Below are 22,597 nucleotides of genomic sequence, written 5' to 3'. Positions count from 1 at the left end.
ATAGTATTCCATGGTATTTATATACATATATATAAAATATATATGTCTATAGATACCACAATTTGTTTGTCCAATCCACCACTGATGGGCATCTAGGTTGATTCCACATCTTTGATATTGTGAATGCTGTGGTAATTTATGTGACAGTGCATCTGTCTTTTTGGGAGAAAAGTTTATTCTCCTTTGGGTGTACACCCAGGAAGAGGATTGCTGGATTGAGTAGTAGTTCTATTTGGTACTTTGAGAAGTCTCCAAACTGCTTTCCACAGTGGCTGAACCAATTTACATTTCCAACAGTATTGAAGCATTCTCTTTCTTCCACAGTCTCATCAGCATCTGTTATTTTTTTACTCTTTAATAATAGCCATTCTAACTGGTATGAGATAGTATCTCACTGTAGTTTTGATTTGCATTACTCTGATGATTACTGACGTGGAGCATTTGTTCATATGTTTCTTGACTGCTTTGTATGTCTTCTTTTGAGCAGCGTCTTTTCATGTTCTTTGCCTACTTTTTAATGGCGTTATTTGGTTTATTTTGCTTGATGAGTTGTTTAAGTTCTTTACAGATTTTGGACATTAGACCTTTTCAGATGCATGGTTTGCAAATATTTTCTCCCATTTTGTAGGTTGTGTGTTTACTCTGTTGATAGTTTCTTTTATTGTACAGAAGTTCTTTAGTTTAATTAGATCCAACTTGTCAATTTTTGTTTTTGTTGATATTGCTTTTGATGACTTAGTCATAAATCCTGTGCCAAGACTGATGTCTACAACATATTTCCTAGGTTTTCTTCTAGGGTTCTTACATTAATTGTTTGTGGTCTTACATTTAATTCTTTACTCCATCTTGAGTTAGCTTTTATATGTGGTGATAGTTAGGGGTCCAATTTCATCCTTCTGCTTCTGACTAGCTAGCTATTCCAGTACCATTTATTAAATAGAAAGTTCTCTCTCCATTGCTTATTTTTGTTAATTTTATCGAATATCAGATGGCTGTAGATGTGTGGCTTTATTTCTGGGTTCTCTATTCTGTTCCATTGGTTTATGTGTCTGTTTTTGTGCCAGTACCATTCTGTTTTGATTACTGTAGCCTTAAATTATAGTTTGAAGTCGGGTAGTGTGATGCCTCTGGCTCTGTTCTTTTTAATTAGGAGTGCTTTGGTTATTGAGGCTTTTTTTTTTTTTTTTTTTTAGTACTGTATGAAGTTTACGAAAGCTTTTTCTAATTTTGTGTGGAAAATTATGTTGGTAGTTTTGTACGATTGCTCTGTGCAGTAGGGCCATTTTAACAATATTGATTCTTCCAATCCATGAGCGTGGAGTGTTTTTCCATTCATTTGTGTCATCTCTGATTTCTTTCAACAATGTTTTGTAATTTTCCTTATAGAGATCTTTTACCTCCTTGGTTAAATGTATTCCTAGGTATTTCATTTGTGTGTGTATGGCTACTGTAAATGGGATTGTGTTCTTGATTTGGCTCTCAGCTTGGACATTATTGTTTAGAAATGCTACTGAATTTTCTACATTGATTTTGTATCTTGAAAATTTACTGAAGTTGTTTATCAGTTTTGGAATCTTTTTGTAAAGCCTTTAGGGTTTTCTAGGCATATAATCATATTGTCAGTAAAGAGAGAAAATTTGGCTTCCTCTTTTCCTATTTGGATGTCTTTTACTTCTTTCTCTTGCCTGATTGCTCTTTCTAGAACTTCTAGTACTATGTTGAATAGCAGTAGTGAGAGTGAACATTCTTGTATTGTTCCTGTTCTTAAGGAGAGTGCCTCCAGCTTTTGCCCATTCAGTGCGATGATGGCTGTGGGTTTGTCAAAGATGGCATTTATTATTTTGAAGTATGTTTCTTTGATGCCTAGCCTGTTAAGGGTTTTTATTACGAAGGGATGTTTAATTTTATCTAAGCTTTTTCTACATCTATTGAGATGATTGTATGATTTTAATTTTTAATTTTTTAATTTTTTTTGAGATGGATTTTTGCGCTGTCACCCAGGCTGCAGTGCAATGGCGTGATCTCGGCTCACTGCAGCCTCTGCCTCTTGGGTTCAAGTGATTCTCCTGCCTTAGCCTTCCGAGTAGCTGGAATTACAGGCACCTGCCACCATGCCACCATGCCCGGCTAATTTTTGTATTTTTAGTACAGATGGGGTTTCACCATGTTGATCTCGAACTTCTGACCTCAGGTAATTTGCCCACCATAGTCTCCCAAAGTGTTGGGATTACAGATGTGAGCCACTGTGCCTGGCTAATTGTATGGTTTTTGTTTTTAATTCGGTTTATGTGGTAAATCACATTTATTGATTTACATATGTTGAACCAGTCTTGCATCACAAAAATAAAGACTACTTGATTTTGGAAAATTCACTCTTTGATGTGCTGCTGGATTTGGTTTGCTGGTATTTGGTTGAGGATTTTTATATCTATGTTCATCAGGGATATTGGCCTGTAATTTTTCTTTTTTCATTGTGTCTTTGTCAGGTTTTGGCATCAGGGTAATGCTGACTTCATAGAATGATTTAGGAAGAAGACTCTTCTCAATTTTTTGGAATAACTTCATTAGAATTGGTCCTAGCTATTTCTTGTATGTCTGGTAGAATTTGGCTGTAAATCCGTCTAGTTTGGGCCTTTTTTTCCTTTTGGTTGGTAGGTTTTTTAAATTATTGATTTAATTATGAGCTCAATATTGGTCTGTTCAGGGTTTCAATTTCTTTCCTATTAAATCTTGGAAGATTGTGTTTTTCCAGGAATGTACCCATTTCCTCTAGATTTTCTAGTTTATCTACATAGAAGTGTTCATAATAGTCTCACATGATCTTTTGTATTTCTGTGGGATTGGTTGTAATGTTACCTCTGTCATTTCTGATTGTGCTTGTTTGTATCTTCTCTCTCTTTTTTTCTTTGTTAATCTAGCTAGCAGTCCAGACTGGTTTTGGCTGACTCACAGAGGACGCATAGTAAGGGTTTCGTGTCCTCAGCTTCACCTTTTAACATCAAATGGCTGAAAACTCCACCCTTGGATCATGCTAATGCCACCATTTTTTGAACATGCAAAACAGTAAGAGGCATAAAGCTCAATTGCACATGGTCATGTTTCTCCTTTCATAAGTATTTGTGACTTCCACTAGAACTTATTGAACATGTATACTTAGCCAGCTCATTCAGCATAAATTCCTGGCTTATCCTTCCCTCCCTCAAAGTGCATGCTCTCAGCTTCTGCTGGATGCCATGCTTCTCTGCCTGCAGGATGACCAGCCTACAGTAATCAGACATCAGTAATGTCTGATTAGTGGACTCTTCTCTGAAGGATGATATGAGAGATGAGATATATCTGCTCCACTATCTCAGGGAACAGGGATGGATTATAGCAGTATCTAAATATGAACTCGTTTTACTTTTGCATCTCAATTTGCATTCAAATCAGTAAAGCCCAAAGAGAGGAAGAACAGGACCTGCCACCTGTCTTCCTTGGTTGTCTAATTAGCACCCATGTAGGACAGAGAGAAGAATCTGGTTGTATTCATTGGGATTTAGCAACAATAGACAGGTGTGGCTCAGGATGAGGCATAAACTCTTCCCGTAATTCTTCTAAAGTTAATGTGGTGGGAGATGGGAGGAGAAAAACACCTGTCTTATTTAAACAGAGTTAAAATAATATAAAGCCTTTTCTGACCATGGGAATCTTTGTCCGGTTTTGAAGTTTTTCTGTACTTACTGTGCTCAACATATAATTTAGCCCTTAATTACCTCATGTCATGATATTCAGTTCCATGTGTGTTACTCACATCTCTCCAAAAAGATTGGAAGCAGTTTGAGGAGACAGATCATGTTTCCTCTTCTGCAAGACCCAGGTGCCAAGAAATGCATACAATGAGCTCAATAATCACATCACATGTTAGGAAAAGCCAAGATATTTTAGCTATTTATATTTAAAAACTGGCTCACTATATGAATTAAAAAACTGAATCTACCTAACCTCTCATCCAAAGGTGGATTCCACATGTACTAGAGACCTAATGTAAAAGATAAAACTATAAGGTTAATAAATAACATAGTAAAATATTTTTATGTCTTAGAAGGGAAGGAGGACTTCTTAAAGAAAAGCTTCAAAATACAATCATAAGGCAAAACAGTGAAAAAATGATTACCTCAGTTACAGATTTCTGTTTTGTAAAGAACAACATGGTCAATATTAGTAGAAGACAGAATGGATAAGTGCAGTGTCTACAACCAACACACTATCAATATCTAGAAAATGTAAAGAACTTCTGCAAAGCAATACAAATAAGGTAAAAAAGGAAGTCTAACAGAAAAATAGGCAAAGAATATGTACAGGCAATTTATAGAAATGAAAGTCCAAAAAGTTAGTAATTATACATAACAATGCACAAACTCATTAGTAATTAGAACATGCAAAGTAAATCACAGATAAAATACTACTTTATACTTATTAGTGTGGCAAATTCAGAAAGTCAAATAATATGAAGTGCTGTAGACTGAATGTTTATGTTCCCCTGAAGTTTATATTTTGAGATCCTAACTCTCAAAGTGATGATAGAGGAGATGGGGCCTTTGGAGGATAGTTAGGTCATGAGGGTGGAGTTCTCATGAAAGTCATTCGTGTCCTTACAAAAGAAAGTTCTCTTATGGCTTCTGCCATGAGGGACACAGCAAGGTGGTGTTCTATGAACCAGGAAGCAAGCCCTCACCAGACATCTGCTAGATCCTTGATCATCTTCATCTTGGAACCTTCAGCCTCCAGAACTATGAGAAATAAGTGTTCATTGTTTAAGATACCCAGCCTATGGGATTTTTTTGTTGTAGTAGCCTAAACATACTAAGATACTAAGTGTTGGTTAGATGTGGGGACATGAAATCCTCATGCATTGTAGATGGGAGTGCACACTGATTCAGCCATTTTGAAGAGCAAACCTGTGCCAAATGGTCAAATTAAGTATATGTGCATTCAATGACCTAGTAATTCTGCTTCCAGAAGTACTTGCATGGTCTATAAGGGGGTAAGTAGGAGTCTGTTTAGTGTGGCATTTCTTGGCATGACAGGCACGTAAAGTATAGTAGATACACACTATGAATTAGCAGTTAACAGCAATAAACTAAAGGTATATATAGTAACATAGATCTTTTTAAAAGTTCTCAGTAAAAAGAGGTGAAACAAAAGTGATTTATAACACAAAATATAAGTTAAAAGCATGTGTATGCAAAACAACAAAACATATTTTTGTAAGAATGAATACAAACAAAAGAATACCTCATGAAACAGAATGGTTGCCTGCAAGGGGGAGGGTAAGCGCTTATGCTATGGTGATAAAGGAGGATAAATAAATAATGCAGGTACCCATGATGATAAAGGAGGATACCCATGATGATAAAGGAGGATAAATAAATAATGTAGGTACCCATGATGATAATATGTCCTTATTTAACTTAGTCTTAGCCTTTGAAGGAACACATGCTTAGCTGAAACTTAAAAGTCCATTTTTAAATAGAGTTTCTGTTCATCATGCACTTCTGCATTTCTCTCACTTCTTTTAGAGCTTTTGCATTCTTGTCCGTTTACTTCAGTGAAGACAGAATTGCTTAGTTAACTTACAACAACAACAGTAACCGTAGTGTTGGCCATAAAACATCAATTAAACAAATTTCAAAATTTCCCAGTAAATTGTAACATTTTCCATCATTCAAAGCATGTGTTTATCTTTTTAACTAAGGCAAGTTAAGAGTTTTCTTTTTTTACATTGAGGAGGTTATGTGGAGTCACTTAGGACTGGAGGAGTAGAGGAGGTATTTGGGTGTATAGGTGCAGGCTCCAAGTTCATCCTAGCATAACTCAAGAATTGATTGCAAATGCTCTTTTATAAGATGCTCTGCATGTGAAAGAATGAAGAATCTATATCAACCTGTGGACAGTAACTATTGGTTGGGAAAGATGAAACCACAAAATTAAAAAATTGTGCATGATTTAATGTTAACTGAAAATAGAGATTATAAACTCTACGATATTATTGTAAATATGATGCCATTAGGTATACTATGGACAAAGAGCAAATTATCACAGGAAGAAATGACAAATGATTTGAGAAAGAAAGTGTCTTAAAAATGGTTCTTTGACTAAAACAAACCAACACATTTGTCCTTTCTTTCTTTTTAAAATAACTCTCTGCTTCTGTGCTTCCTTGTCAGAAAAATTAATTTGAACCTAGTTATCGAGTGAGAGTTCATGGGCATTCTGAGTGGAATGATTATATAACTGAGTGTGCTTTTTTCTTTTTGGGAGCAGTCTTGCACTTTAGCTTTAACAAAATTATTAGCATTTGACTTGATTACTACAAAATAAGTCTGAGTTTTTGTCTTTATCAATATACTTACAAGATGAACATAAATTCTGAAAATACTCAAAATCTTAAAATGTAGTCTTACAAAAAAGTGTGTGGACTTATAAAAACTAGTTTTGGTATGATTAGGCTTTTCTTCTGGGGAAACTTAGTGGAATTGGGGAAGAAATGGGCTAGGATATCTTGGCCTCAATTCTCTTACCTTTAAATAAGGTAGTTGAGTTAGAAAGAGGGGCTTATTAGAATCACCCATTTGTTAGACATGCAGATTCCCTTACTCCCTTCTCCCCACCTACCCATCTCATCAGACTCTGATTAAGCAGGTCTGGGATGCGGCCTAGCAATCTGCAAGATGATTCTAATGTGGGTGGTCTGAAAATCATGTTTTTAGAAATGGAGAAATGATCCACAAAATCCCTTCCACTTACATTATTCTGTGATAAAAAGAAGTTTACCTGACTCACCAAATTTTCGGTCGTCTCTCGTAAGTCCTTAAGTTGATATGTGTTGCTTTGTCCAAAATTGTTATTGATTTGTGGATCTAAAATTTTAAAGGAGCCATGATAGTACTCCATTTTTTGGTCTGTAATGGAAATGAAAAATAGGAAACTAAATGGTTTGGACAAAGATTTCAGAACCTAATTATAGTGGGGCCAATATAAAGTCTTGAATATGTCCCTGAGCTCCTTCATATTTGAATTTTGTTTAAAAAAATTAATGTTTTATATTAATTATAATAGCTGCCATTTATTGAGTTTCTACAATATGCCAGACACAGTCCTGTGCAGTTTTCATGAATTAGCTCATTTAATCCTCACACCAGCTCTCTAAGATTGGTATCATCTTCATTTTACAGATAAGAAAAGTAAGGCACAGAGGCGTTAAGTAACTTGTTCTATAACTAGTAGGTGGCCTGTCCAAGCTTTAAATCCAGTCTAGCTGTAGAGCTTGAACATTTCATTGCTACATTGCTCCTTGCTGAGTTGAAATGTGTACCACCATACGCTCTAGTGGTAGTAGAGATAAGTGAATGTCCTTGTGAATTTTGATGTGTAACAAGACTGTCAGGCACACTAAGAAAAATTTGAAAAGAAAGTGTAGAGAGGAGCTGTCTTGAGATTGAAGACGAGACTAGTGTGCAACAGGGATAAATCTATTAGGAAATATAAGAAAGGAAAGTAGTTGGGACTCCTAAGGAATTTGGTAATCTGAGGAGTAAGGCCCAGAGTGGGTAAGACAGCTACAGTGTTAAAGATAGAGAATGGAAAAAACACAAGACAACCTAAATCCTTGAGAAGCCTGGCTCAGGGAAGAGGCAGTGGGTTTCCAGACTACAAATTAAGGAAAGAAACAGGGATATCAGGAAGGCGTATGTCTTAAGTGGGAAATCTCTGACCTTGTAATATTTTTTTGGACGTCCTGATTACTTATCCATGTAAGTCATACTGTAATCAAACCTTACTCTCATTGGGCTTTTATGCAACCACATAAACAGACCTGAGAATCTTTTGCCAATGGTATAAACTACAGCTGGAGTTGTCATATAAGGCCTAGGACTATGATCTTAAGCCCTTTAAGGCTCCAAATAGAGTCTTTGCTCCCCCATTTAGTCTGTGGAAGGTGACGACAGATAAGACCATTAAAGTGAGCAGCCTGAGTTATTTATCACATACATTCATGTGAGAGTGACATTGTAGAGATTTGTCAAAAAATATAAATGGCTTGTATTCTCAGAAAGAGACTCAATATAAAAAAAGAATCTTGAAGCGCATTATTTGTGTAATTACAAGTATATTTATTGATAAAAATATACTCCCTGAATATTGTTTTGGCAAGAGTAAATTTTTTTCTCTAAAAATAAATGATAATATTGTGTTATACTATAGGTTTTCAATCACTTTAAAATTCCTTATTTTATTAGACAAGTGCTTTTCTTTTGCTTTAGAAATGTTGGACAGAAAATGATAGTTCATGAGTAAAAGAGCCAATTTTAACAACGAATTTATCATACCTTTTCATTTTAATATATAATAAGTGATGGGTTGTTTATTATAATTACTAGTAAGTTTCAGACGATTACAATTTTTGATCTTTTTGTGTAGATTCTCACACAAATCTAGATTGAGAGTTCTAAGGAAATTGGAAATCTGTCTACTTTGATTAAGCTGTATCCTGAGTATCCAGAAAAGTAGTCACATATAATAAGCATTTAGTACTTGCTTATTGATGAAATGACTGAAACAATTAAACATACTCTGTGGAAATTTGCAGGTAAATGTGCAATTTTTTAGATGAAATTACATTTACATATATGTAAATGAAGCTTTGCCGAAAAATAAAATCAAATAGAGTGAAATCCTTAATTTTACTTACGAAATACTAGGAAGTGAACCAGGAGACCTATGGTCACTGCCACCACTGTCAGGGACAACACAATGAGAACGGCAATCATCCATGGCTCCAGATACCTTCTTTGGGTGCCAAATCCTACCGTCCTGCAAAAAGGAAGGGCCCACTGGTTACTCTCAGATAGTAATGCTGCAGGTTTTCAGCTCTCCTTAGACAAGTTCAAGCTGCTGTAGCCTGCCTTTCCCTGCAAAAAGTTGTTGGTCTTTAATTTTGTTCAACGTCATCTTGGCCTGAGAAGATGTGTTTTAAAAAAAAAAAAATCAGGAACTGGGAATCCTAATGTTGCTCCTGGTTTCTATTCTACAGGCATTAGATGGCCTCTTTGTGGCAGTCAGGAATGGTTTCTCTTAGCAGCATGGTCCAAGGTGGCACATATGCTTGAAAAGGGACCATTCCGCCTTTCTCCAGCACTTTATTATCTCTTTCATCTATCTATCACTTTAGAGTCTACGAAGTGATTTTAAATCTATATTATTTTTATCTTTTATCTTTTATTTTTAACTATTATGAAAATGTTCAGACAAAAAATTACTAAGAATAGTATAATTGAACATCCATATTTTTATATATATATATAATGTTATTACATCAATTGTTAACACTTTTGCCATATTTGGCTCATTTATTTTTTTCTGCTGCTATATTTTAATGTGAAATAAGACATCATGTCTTTTTACCAAATCATTATTATAAACAATTAGGATATGTCCAACATAACCATGATACTATTAACACTCCTAAAAAATTAATAATATATCTGCCATATCATCTAATGCCCAGTCCATCTTCAATTTCCCTCCATGGTTTCATTATAATTACAAATGGTTTGTAAAAGCCAGGACATAATCAAGGACCGTGTAGTGCACTTGGTTGTTATGCCTTTTTAATCTCTTTTAATCTAAAAGAGTCCTGCTTCTTTTTGAGTTTTTAATGACATTGACCGTTGAAGAGATCAAGCTAATCGTCCTTTAGAACATCTTACTTTCTGGACTTGTCTGAATGCTTTCCTGTGGTATTATTTAACTTGTTCTTCTATAATCCCTCATTTCCTATAAATTGGATTACCTTTAGATTTTCTTTAGATCTAAAGTCTCGATTAGATTTTGGTTAAATTCGTTTGGCAAGAATACTTCAAAGGTGGTGCTGTGTATTTTATATTACATCACACCAGGAATAAAAATTTTTCCACAATTTTGGAGGAAAAAATAACTCTGCTGTTCTTCTGGCACCTATGACCAGCAACAGCACTTATCACATTGAATCAAATATTAGTTTGCGTGTATGTTCACTTACAGATAGCTTCTCAATGGGCTACATTAGTCTTGTTCATCTTTTTACCACTAAGACCCAATAAGGCACCTGGTACAGAGTAGGAATCATATAAATCTGTGAGAGTCAGGCAGGAATGATACTAACATTACACAGGAAATAACAGAAGATGAGAGGGAGGATATCTGTTTAAGGGCCCAGGTCAACTAACTCCTGTGCTTGTTCTCTAAAACTTGCTATCATAGTGAATTTTACTTATCCATTTTATCGGAGTTCATCTCTTTATGTGTATATATTGATAGTCTAAATTTTTTTTGGAAAGAGAGGATATTTTTCATAGTTTCTTCACAGTATCGGTTGATTTATAAAAAGTTTTTCTTTTGACTACAAAACAGGGTTTTTTTTGGTTGTTTTTATGTGTTTTTTTTGTTTGCTTATTTGTTTTTTTGAGACAGAGTCTCGCTGTGTCACCCAGGCTGGAGTGCAGTGGGGCGATCTCGGCTCACTGCAAGCTCCGCCTCCCGGGTTCACGCCATTCTCCCGCCTCAGCCTCCCGAGTAGCTGGAACTACAGGTGCCCGCCACCACGCTCCGCTAATTTTTTGTATTTTTAGTACACCGTGTTAGCCAGGATGGTCTCCATCTCCTGACCTCGTGATCCGCCCACCTCAACCTCCCAAAGTGCTGGGATTACAAGCGTGAGCCACGGCGCCCAGCCTTATGAAAGTTTTTTTAATATATGAATGCCAGGATAAAAGGTAAAACTGTTTGGACCTAAAATAGTTAAGAAGATAATAGTTTGGCATAAGTAATAAAATTAATCAAGAATCCTAGTGGAATGTGAGAAAACTGAATTCTATTGAGTAAATATTGACCATGTGCGCACTGACTGATTAAAAATAATCTAGAGAACTGGCTGTGGAAAGGCAGCAGGTCCTCTGATAGACACGAGCTAACATGCTTGAATAGAACAACAAACAGAAGTCCCATGGGACGTGACATTATTTAACATCTTAAATGGCTTAAAACATATATTCATAAGTGAAGGAGAAGTTAAAGACTGTTTAGTGTAATTGAATTACTTTCCAAATGAGGAAAACGAAGTCCAGTGATGATTAAGTAATTTCTCCCGTATAATAGAACTACTAGTTATCTCAAACTCAGGTCTTCTAACTTCTAGGACACAAATTTATTCTCAGTGCCTCTCGATTGATTTCATTCAAATTATTGAATAAATTTATCATTTATGTATTAATCTATTCATTCAGTCATACATGTTCAATTTGTTCAACCCTTCATTTTCTCATAGAAGCTTATCAATACGCCTTCAAGTCATTTGAAAAGAAAAAAAGACCAAAGGAGAAAAGTTAAAACTCAAGGAAATTTATAAGCTTTCAATCCATTTTCCAATTAGAGTACGGTTCCTTTGAGTAAGATAAATGGAGAAAGTAGATGAAAGAATCACATTTCCCACCACCAAGACACACAAAGTCATACTGATAGGAACTGAACCGTGGGATCAGAGCTGAAGAGTGGTTCAATACCCATTGACATACTGATCAAGTGTCATGGAAGTCATATCTTCAAATCCCACAGAAGGAGCTGTGAGCATCTGAGGGAAAATGGTGGCCAACAGACTAGAGTGATAAGTTGTTAAAGAGTGTTTCTCCTTTTGAGGAAACATTTAGATAGTATAGCAGATGTGCACTGCCAGATTACAAAAGCTGCAGAAGCCATAGGATAAAGCTGCAGCTACTAAATCCTATATGAATAAATTTTCAACTTACTGCCCACTTTTATCAATATAAACAAGGAATACATAAAAACAAAAATGTATCACCACTGGGCGTGGTGGCTCACGCTTGTAATTCTGGCACTTTGGGAGGCTGAGGTGGGCAGGTCACTTAAGGTCAGGAGTTCAAGACTCTCCTGACCAACATGGTGAAACTTCATCTCTAGTAAAAATACAAAAATTAGCTGGGTGTGGTGGTGTATATCTGTAATTCTAGCTACTCGGGAGGCTGAGGCACCAGAATTGCTTGAACCCAGGAGGCGGAGGTTGCAGTGAGCCGAGATGGTGCCACTGTACTCCAGCCTGGGTGACAGAGCGAGACTCCATCTCAAAAAGAAAATATCATCACCTTCCCATTCTGGAGAGGTCATATTAGTCATTTTTGGAAGATTACTTCAGATTTGAAAAGAAATACACTTGGTAAAGGCTTTTGGAATCTAACCTTTTTGAAATTAAAGATGCATCATTTTGCTCCTGCGTTTTTTTATGCTTTGCTTGTGTTGATAAAACAAACACGGGTGTATTAATTTTCTATTGCTTTGTAACAAATTACCACAAATTTAGCAGATCAAAGCAACACCTATTTATTAGCTCACAGCTCTGTATGTGGCATGGATGGGCTTTCTGCTCAGGATCTCACATGGATGAAATCAAGGTGTTGATTGGGGCTTTCTCATCTGAAATTTGTGATCCTCTTCCAAGCCAATTTAGGTATTAGGCAGAACTCAGTTCCTTGAAGCTGAACTGAGGTCTCTGTTCTCTTGCTGGCTGTGAGTCAGAGGCCTCTCTCGGCTCCCAGATGCCATCCATTACTTGTCACTTGGCCATCTCTGTCTTCAAAGCCAGCAGTGGAGAATCTCCCTCACAACAAATCTCTCTCACACTTTGAATCTCTCTATTGGGAAAGCCCAGGCTCTTTAAAAATGTCATCTGATTAAGGTAGGCCCATCAAGGATACTCTCCTATCTTCAAGCCAATTGATTTATTGGGACCTTTATTATATCTGCAAAATGTCCTCACAGCAGCACCCAAATTAGTGTTTGACTGAATAATTGGGAGAAAGTGTATGTACACCAGAGGGTGGGAATCTTGGGGGCTCTCTTAGAATTCTGCCTGCCATAACTGAAAATACTATGACTTTCAGGAAAATGAACAGAAACCTATAGCCTTCAAAGAAAGCATGTGAGATTTAAATATTCTTTCATTTTTGTAGGGGTGGTGAGGGAGAACTATTTGATGAAAAGGGAATTTTATGGTAAGCATAGAATTAAAAATAACTAAGGGATATTTTACTGAGGTAGTAATTTTGGAAATACAAAGTAAACTCTTAAAAATTAAAATGGGAAGAAAGCTAAAAGTAATCCCTGATTATGACTACTTGACACTCTGCAGTCTTTGGGGATGTTATGGTGACTAAGAAAGAGCCCGTGGTGAGGTGGAAGAGCCTTGGTGGGCCAAGGCAAAGGTAGGCATCACCTTTGGAGGTCACCTGGCCAAACAAGAGATGGGGCAGACCCTTGTGGGACAGACAGCCCAAATGGATGTGAGTCCCCAGAGTACAGATGATCCTTATTCACAGTAACACATTATCCTTACTCAGAGTAGCACAACCTATAATTTCCATGAAATCCAATTAGACCAAATCCATTAGACCTTCATTCAGTTTGATTATTTGGGATTTAGAAGGATGCAATCATGCCAGTTTTTTTCTAAAGATGCTGTCAATTAAAACATGGTGATAATTTGAATAATTTCATGACTTTGCTTTCTGCAATCTTGCAGACTGAAAGACACATTCATTGAAGAATATACAAAGCCGTATGGATTGTTAATGATCAGAGTTGGGAATTGCAGTTTCTCAGTAAGAAAGTTCTAAGCTGGCAACTTCTGTGTATGTGAATTCAAAGACAACTTGAGTCAAGACAAAGACATTGTAAACCCTTTACTTCACAAGGGTCTTACTTTTCCTAGAAAAGCCTTTCCCTGAAGGCAGCCACTTAGGCAACTCCAGGATCACCCATATGCCTTTATCATTTTATCTCTAAGCTCCAAGTCTCTTCTTCTGGGGATTTTTTTTTTTCTTTCTTGTAGATATATTAACAGTGTATAAATGTAGATGCATGTGACTATTACACAAATGCCAATTTACGACAGGATATTTTTCCACAAGTCTTCATAAAGAAGTCCAAAATACACTATCTGATTTTAAAAGGGATTATTGGTCAGATTTCCAGGCCAAACTACAAGTCTACTTAACTCCTAATGTAACGGAACAAAGGTTCTAAGGTACTCAATTCTGTGGAGCCATTTCACCCAGAAAGCTTTGCTTCCATTTTCCTAGCCTAGGACCTATTTCTGAAAGAAAGTTCTTATAGAAGCAAAGTGATAACTCTACTTTTACGAAAGGAAATTCTGATTCTTTTTGAGGGACTGAACTTAGTCATTTGCCACAAGGAAAGCAACCTTTTGTGGTGACTTAATATACTCTGATAAGTGGATATCTGTCTGAGTATTCTATGACTGTTGTAGAATGACCATTTAATACCCAAAATGATAGAATATAGAACTGCTATTTAGGAAGTGCTGACTTTGTAGGGATTGTTGATATATTTTATTCTCCAAACACTGTTGTCAGTAGAATAATTCGTTGTCATTTTATAGGTGAATAACTTGCTCAATTCATGCAGCCAGTACGCAGAGTTAAAACTTACTGTGGCTGTTATGACTAAGAATCCTATTTTCTCTGTGATGTCAAATTGCCCTTGGGAAACACTTTTTTTCCTTCTTTGGAATAGGCTTCCTTTTTACCCAAATGAATAATTTGTGGAAATTCAAGTAGCATAAAAGGTAAGTGAAACGTTTTATAAAGTGAGTGTAGAGGTGGTTTTACTGATAAGAAGCTCCACCAATCTTCATTGTGATTATGTTTCAAATTTGATTTTGCTTTCATATCTCTTCCCTTTCCACTGGCTTTAAATTCTCACATACTTTCAAAAAGTTAGAATTCCTTTGCTCCCCATCCCCACAGAGGTTCCCATAATGATGGCCAAAGTAATGTCATGGAAAAGAGGCATGTGAGATAAATGTGTATGGAAAAATTAGTGACCATATTTGGAGTTGTTTGTAAACTTCAAAGTCTTTTACTTAATTTGACACTTTTTTCTATTCTTCTAAATATTCTCTATATGTTTTAATTCTTGATATGTTATGTGTACACATATCTTCTTCCTCCTAAGTGTGCAAGATCTTGAAGATGGTGAATAAATCATACACAGCATTGGGGCATTTCTCAAATGGTGTTTTCAAGTAGTGGGGGGAAGAGAGATTTCACGTATTCAAATAGATTTGGAAAAAATAGTTTAAACCAGCAGCCCCAGCCTTTTTGGCACCAGGGACTGGTTTTGTGGAAGACAAGTTTTCCATGGATGGGGGTAGGGGGGATAGTTTGGGAATGAAACTGTTCCACCTCAGATTATCAGACATTAGATTCTCATAAGAAGCGTGTAACCTGGGTCCCTTGCATGCGCAGTTTACAATAGGGTTCATGCTTCTGTGAGAAGCTAATGCCTCTGCTGATCTAACAGGAGGCAGAGCTTGGGTGGTAATGCTCACTTGCCTACTGCTTACCTCCTGCTTACTGCTGTGCTGCCTAGTTCTTAACAGGCCATGGACTGGTACAGATCTGCAGATCTGCAGCCCAGGACTTGGGGAGCCCTGGTTTAAATAAAGTTAAATAGAATCCTCACTTATGCAAATCTTAGCGCCTTTAATGGTTTCAAATGAGATTAAAGATGAGCAGCTTTTCTTAGTGTTTTTTTTAAATAAATCTGAGAACTAATATAACCCCAGGGCCTAATACACCACCTAGCTCTTACAGACTTGAAAACTACTGGTTGAATTAGATTGAAATAATAGTTTTCCAAATATACTTTTTACTCTCATCTCTACTGGGATGGTGGTAAAAAAGTATTTCTTGGGGCCAGGCGTGGTGGCTCATGCCTGTAATCCCAGCACCTTGAGAGGCCAAGGTGGGTGGATCACGTGAAGTCAGGAGTTCGAAACCAGCCTGACCAACATGGAGAAACCTCTTCTCTACTAAAAATACAAAATTAGCCAGGTGTGGTGGCGCATGCCTGTAATCCCAGCTACTGGGGAGGCTGAGGCAGGAGAATTGCTTGGACCCGGGAGGCAGAGGTTGTGGTGAGCCGAGATCGCACCATTGCACTCCAGCCTGGGCAACAAGAGCGAAAAAAAAAAAAAAAAGTATTTCTTGGGATCCTTCTGCTCCACAGAACATTTTTTAAAAGGTGATTCTAAATATATTCTCATGGGATATCTCATGGTCAGATAGGTCAACAGAAGAGGAAGAATCAAAGAAAACATTTTCTATTCCTTCTGCCTCTAACTCCCAGATATGAGTAAGGGTGAGGTGCAGCAAAGAGGGAATTGCAACATTGAATAAAATGCCACCGTGAATCCAGACCAAATGTAATTCTCTGCGGAAAATGATGAAGAGATTCAGGCTGAGCTGAGTTTGGGGGACTCAGGGAAGGAAAGTTAGGAGCCAAGAAAAGAAAATATGTCATTTCCTCACCTGCCTAGAAAAATGCCTTCATCCTGGTCCCAGGGACAGAAATTAAGCAAACTAACCAAAACAAAACAGAAAAATGGAAAAATTAAAGCATAACTGAGGAGATCGAGGCTGAAGGCGATTGAGAGCACCTTTCCTGGGTTCCCCATGGATGTATACTTCATCCCCACGGAGAGATACTTCAATCCCCTGCCACTTCAGGACAAGCACACAGATACTCACTGTTGATCACATCTGGCCTCTCAGGCTGGAGTTCCTACAGGTTCCTATTGCCCTGCCTTTCCTCTAGCGTTCATCCAACCCTAATCAGTGAAATTAATTTCAGTTTCTTATTCCTTCTAGATCTCCCTGCCCTCATTCAGTTAATGGTCCCTCTCTAGCTGTGTACTGAACTATGACTGGCATTTAACTCCCTCTCACCTTGAGATATTAGCAAAATACGGAGTTTTATCAACCTAGCTTATAGCTGCAGAAGCTTTCTTCAATAGCATTTAACTTAGACTTTGAATTAATGATAGAGCACAGTCACATATTAGTTTAAATTAATGTGATGTGAGTGAACTGACTTCTAATTGGGAGTGGTATAGCATTAACAATAAGAGCCAATATCTGGAGGCAGACTGCTTGAGTTCAAGTCCCAGTTGGCCACTTGCTAGCTTTGCAATGTGAGGCAAAGCTTTTGACCCTTTCGTGTCTTAGTTCTTCCATTTGTAAAATGCAAATAAAATTGATACCTATCTCATAGGATTTGTATGAAGATTAAATGCATGAATACATGTTAAATGTAACCTACATAGAGTAAATAATATATAAATGTGAGATGTTATCATTCTTTTTATTGTTATTATTATTACGTACTTGATAGAAATCAGCCATGCTGAGAAAATGAGCATTTTCGTGTGAGGATATATTTTGTATGTAATTTTGATGACAGTAGCATCAAAATTGGATTTTAAGATCATCTTGGAGTTGTCCCATATGAGGGAGTTTAGTTAGGTAGGGTATCAGGAAGTACCAGAATATTTTTAATGCAACATTAACCAACAACAAGTGTACTCCAGTGTGGCCTAGAATGACATAATAAAAGGAAGACGCTATTTAATTAGTACACTATTAAAAATTGATTACAGGGTTGAGCCACAAAATAAAACTTATTACAGAATGTTCTACTTTTCTGGAAAAGGTATGTAATGCTTAACATTATGCAGTGTGTGTGTGCGTGTGTGTTTATGTATGCATGTGTGTGTATGCACACTTAGCTTTAACATGTTTTGGCACTAGGTACAGTATCACCTACAAAAGTTTGTAAAGTATATATCAGGTTGGCAGTTAAGGATCATGTTGAAATGATATGCCTGTGTGCAAAAGGAATTGTTTGTATTCAAATGCCTGTGTCAGGGTCCTGTACAATGTAAATATGCCTTAATAAACTACTTCTATGAATTTATCAGCCATTACAATCTTTATTATTTCTTCTTTGTCCTTTCTTTTGTCTGTCTCAGGATCCATTCAGCTGTCCATCTATCTATCCATCCATCCACTCATCCACCCGTTTTTGTTTCCCACAACGTTTTAGTGGGCCTCTACTATATTTTAGATGTCGTGTTTGGCTTAGGGAGGCAGGGATGAGTAAGACATGGTTTCTCTACCCTCATGCAATTCATAGTACAATCTTTAGTACCTTAGTCTCAAGCTGTGCTATGACATCGAAAATAATGAAGCATTGTAAACTTATTTTCTGTAAATATTTAAAATAACACAAATAACAAATTTCCATTAAGTTAACAAAAAAACGAGAGTTTAAGATTTAAAAAAAAGAGACCTTCTGTGGGCATCTTGGTATTACAGATATGGAACTACCTTTTAAGGTCAGTAGACTTTGGTGTCAGTCCTTGCTTATGATTCTAACATGTATCTTGAGTTTATAAAACCTCTCTGAATTTCAGTTTTCTCCCCTGTAACCTGATGATAATAAATACTACCTAGAGATGTAAAGCCATGAAGTGAGTAAATGAAGGACTCTAGCATAAGTCCTACTCTGGGTCAGGAGTTGTCATATAGGTGATATCATGTAATTGTCGCTACAGCTTGATGTGGTAGGCTTTATTATTACCATTTTACTAATGAGGAAACGGGTTCAGAGAGGAAAAACAACACAAGTGGCAGAGGTAAGGGAAGGGAAAGACTTATTTGTCTCACTTAAAAGCTATCTGTTCTGTTTGTAACCAGATCACTTTGATAATGTTGTAAAAAAGCCTTTAATAGTGTATACTCAGATCTTGCTTATATTACTTTCATATCTCCAGCGGGTAAATTTCTTGTCATTGCCAGAGATATTTCAGAAACATATCTATGAATCTGTTGGGAATAGGAAGATATGGATAGCTTCAGTTTAATGTCCAGTAACTCTGTGATCTGAGGCAACTTTTTCCCCCTATAAAATAGGGCAGGCATAGGGACTAACTCACACGAAGATTGTAAGGAATAAATGAGATAATGTGCACAAAGTGATTCAAATTTAGTAAGTGTATAATAAATGGTAGCTGTCGATGTTTTACAAATGAATCATCACCCACTGTGGAATCATATGCTTATCTGATCATAAATTCTTACAAACTAGGCTTCCAAGTACTTTATACACATTTCTGTCATCCTCTCTCTTTATCTATCAAATATTATTCCTTATATGGCAGTGATACAGTTTGGCTGTGTCCTTACCCATATCTTATCTCGAATTGTACCTTCCGCAATTCCCACCTGCTGTGTCTTGGGAGAGACCCAATGGGAGGTAAATGAATCACGGACGTGGGTCTTTCCCATGCAGTTCTCATGATAGTGAATAAGTCTCATGAGATCTGATGGTTTTATAAGGGGAAATTTCCCTGCACAAGCTCTCTTCTCTTGTCTGCCACTATGTAAGACATGCCTTTCATCTTCTGCCATGATTTGAGTCCTTCCCAGCCACAAGGAACTATGAGTCCATTAGACCTCTTTCTTTTGTAAATTGCCCAGTCTTGGGTATGTCTTTATCAGCGCTGTGAAAATGGACTAATACAGTAAATTGGTACCAATAGAATGGGGTGCCACTGAAAAGATACCTGAACATGTGAAAGCAACTTTGGAACTGGGTAACAGGCAGAGGTTGGAACAGTTCAGAGGGCTCAGAAGAAGACAGGAAAATTTGGGAACGTTTGGAACTCCCTAGAGAGTTGTTAAATGGCTTTGAACAAAAACCTGATAGTGATCTAGACAATGAAATCCAGGCTGAGATGGTCTCAGATGGAGATAAGGAACTTGTTGGGAACCAGAGCAAAGGTGACCCTTGTTATGTTTTAGCAAAGAGTCTGGTGGCATTTTGCCCTACCCTAGAGATTTGTGGAACTTTGAACTTGAGAGAGATGATTTAGGGTATCTGGAGAAAGAGATTTCTAAGCAGCAAAGCATTCAAAAGGTGACTTGGGTGCTATTAAGGCGTTCAGTTTTATGAGGAAGACAGAACATAAAAGTTCAGAAAATTTGCATCCTGACAATGTGATGAAACAGAAAATCCCATTTTCTGAGGAGAAATTCAAGCTGGCTGCAGACATTTGCATAAGTAATGAGGAGACGAATGTTAATCACCAAGACATGGGGAAAATGTCTCCAGGGTATGTCAGAGGTCTTCAAGACAGCCCCTCCCATCACAGGCCGGGAGACCTAGGAGGAAAAAATAGTTTCGTGGACCAGGTCCAGGGTCACTTTGCTGTGTGCAGTCTAGGGACTTGTTGCTGTGTGTCCCAGTTGCTCTAGATGTGACTAAGAGAGGCCAAGCTACAGCTTGGGTCATGGCTTCAGAAGGTGCAAGCCCCAAGCCTTGGCAGCTTCCATGTGGGGTTGAGCCTGCAGGTACACAGAAGTCAAGAATTGAGGTTTGGCAACCTCCACCTAGATTTCAGATGATGTATGAAAATGCCTGGAAGTCCAGGAAGAAGTTTGGTGCAGGAGTGGGGCACTTATGGAGAACCTCTGCTAGGGAAGTGCAGAAGGGAACTGTTGAGTCAAAGCCTCCTCACAGAGTCCCTACTGGAGTGCTGCCTAATGGAGCTGTAAGAAGAGGACCACTGTCCTCCAGACCCCAGAATGGTAGATTCATTGACAGGTTTCACCATGTACTGGGAAAAGCCACAGACACTCAATGCCAGCCCATGAAAGCAGCCAGGAGGGAGACTGTACCCTGCAAAGCCACATGGTTGGAGCTGCTCAAGACCATGGGAACCCACCTTTTGCATCAGTGTGATCTGCATGTGAGACATGGAACCAAAGGAGATCATTTTGGAGCTTTAAGATTTGACTGCTCTGCTGGATTTCAGACTTGTATGGGGTGTTTAGCCCCTTTGTTTTGGCCAATTTCTCTGATTTGGAATGGTTCTATTTATCCAGTGCCTGTCCCTCTGTTGTGTCTAGGAAGTTACTAACTTGCTTTTTATTTTACAGGCTTACAGGTGGAAGGGACTTGCCTTGTTCCAGATGAGACTGTGGACTTTTGAGTTAATGCTGAAATCAGTTAAGACTTTGGAGGACTGATGAAAGGCATGATTGGTTTTAAAATGTGAGGACATGAGATTTGGGTGGGACCAGGGGCAAAATGATATGGTTTGGCTGTGTCCCCATCCAAATCTCTTCTTGAATTGTAGCTCTCATAATTCCCACGTATCATGGGAGGGACCTGTTGGGAGGTAATTGAATCATGAGGGCAGTTCTTTCCCATGCTATTCTTGTGATAATGAATAAGTCTCACAAAATCTGATGGTTGTATAAGGAGGAGTTTGCCTGCAAAAGCTCTCTTCTCTTGCCTGCCACTGTGTAAGAAAGACAATCATGCCTTTCACCTTCTGCCATGATTGCGAGGCCTCCCCAGCCACATGGAACTGTGGGTCCATTAAGTCTCTCTCTTTTGTAAATTGCCCAGTCTCAGGTATGTCTTTATCAGCAGCATGAAAATGGACTAATACAGGTAGACATTTGGAAAACAAGCTAAACAAATCAAGAAAAGGTTGCTACAAATCAGCTTTTACATTTGAATGATAAGCACCTTATTTCAATTCATTGACTATAGACAGAACCTTATGGATTGACTAGTATTGTGAATATTTTACTCAAATTCTAGAAAACCTAGGAAATAACCTTCTTAACATCAACCCTGGTGAAGAATTTTTGGTGAAGTCTTCAAAAGCAATTGCAACAAAACAAAAATTGATAAGTGAGACCTAATTAAACTAAAGAGTATCTGCATAGCAAAAGAAACTATCAACAGAGTAAACAGACAATCTACAGAATCAGAGAAAATATTCACAAACCATGCATCTGACAAAGGTCTAATACCTAGAATCTATGAAAAACTTAAATCAATAAGCAAAAAACAAATAACGCCATTAAAAATGGGCAAAAGATATGAACAGACACTTCTCAAAAGAAGACATGCAAGTGGCCAACAAACATGAAAAAATGCTCAACCTTACTAATCATCAGAGAAATACTATCTCACACCTGTTAGAATGGCTACTATTACAGAGTCAAAAAACAGCAGTTGCTGGTAGGGCTGCAGAGAAAAGGGAATTTTTATACATTGTTGGTGGGAATGTAAACTAGTTCAGCCACAATGGAAAGCAGTTTGGAGATTTCTCAAAGAACTTAGGACAGAGGTATTTAACACAGCAATCCCATTACTAGGTATATACCCAAAGAAAAACAAATCATTATACCAAAAAGACATGTGCACTTATATGTTTATTGCTGTGCTATTCACAATAGCAAGACATGTAATCAACCTAGGTGCCCATCAATAGTGGATTTTGGTTTTTTAAAATGTCATAAAGATACTCCTCGAGAAGAGCAACTCCAAGACACATAATTGTCAGATTCACCAAAGTTGAAATGAAGGAAAACTGTTAAGGGCAGCCAGAGAGAAAGGTCGGGTTACCCACAAAGGGAAGCCCATCAGACTAACAGCAGATCTCTTGGCAGAAACTCTACAAACCAGAAGAGAGTGGGGGCCGATATTCAACATTCTTAAAGAAAAGAATTTTCAACCCAGAATTTCATATCTAGCCAAACTAAGTTTCATAAGTGAAGGAGAAATAAAATCCTTTACAGATAAGCAAATGCTTAGAGATTTTGTCACCACCAGGCCTGCCTTACAA

General features: G+C 37.5%; 1 protein-coding gene across 2 annotated transcripts in view; it reads right to left on the bottom strand.

The window, feature by feature from the left end:
• TMPRSS11A (transmembrane protease, serine 11A) overlaps positions 1-22,597 on the bottom strand; it is a 64,555-nt gene that overhangs the window by 36,940 nt on the left and 5,018 nt on the right. The window contains exons 2-3 of one of the 2 annotated variants that reach the window (XM_011965389.1): positions 8,732-8,853; positions 6,823-6,941 (exon numbers count right to left, since the gene is read on the bottom strand). In XM_011965389.1, coding sequence (XP_011820779.1) covers positions 6,823-6,941; positions 8,732-8,853 — 241 coding nt within the window. Of the gene's footprint in view, positions 1-6,813; positions 6,942-8,731; positions 8,854-22,597 lie in introns of both variants that reach the window. The other variant, XM_011965388.1, reaches the window with a different exon arrangement.

Source organism: Mandrillus leucophaeus, unplaced genomic scaffold (genome assembly GCF_000951045.1).
Source record: "Mandrillus leucophaeus isolate KB7577 unplaced genomic scaffold, Mleu.le_1.0 Scaffold722, whole genome shotgun sequence".
NCBI classification, from domain to species: Eukaryota; Metazoa; Chordata; class Mammalia; order Primates; family Cercopithecidae; genus Mandrillus; species Mandrillus leucophaeus.
The sequence above is the reverse complement of the archived record's forward strand: the minus strand, read 5'-3'. Positions and strand labels throughout refer to the sequence as shown.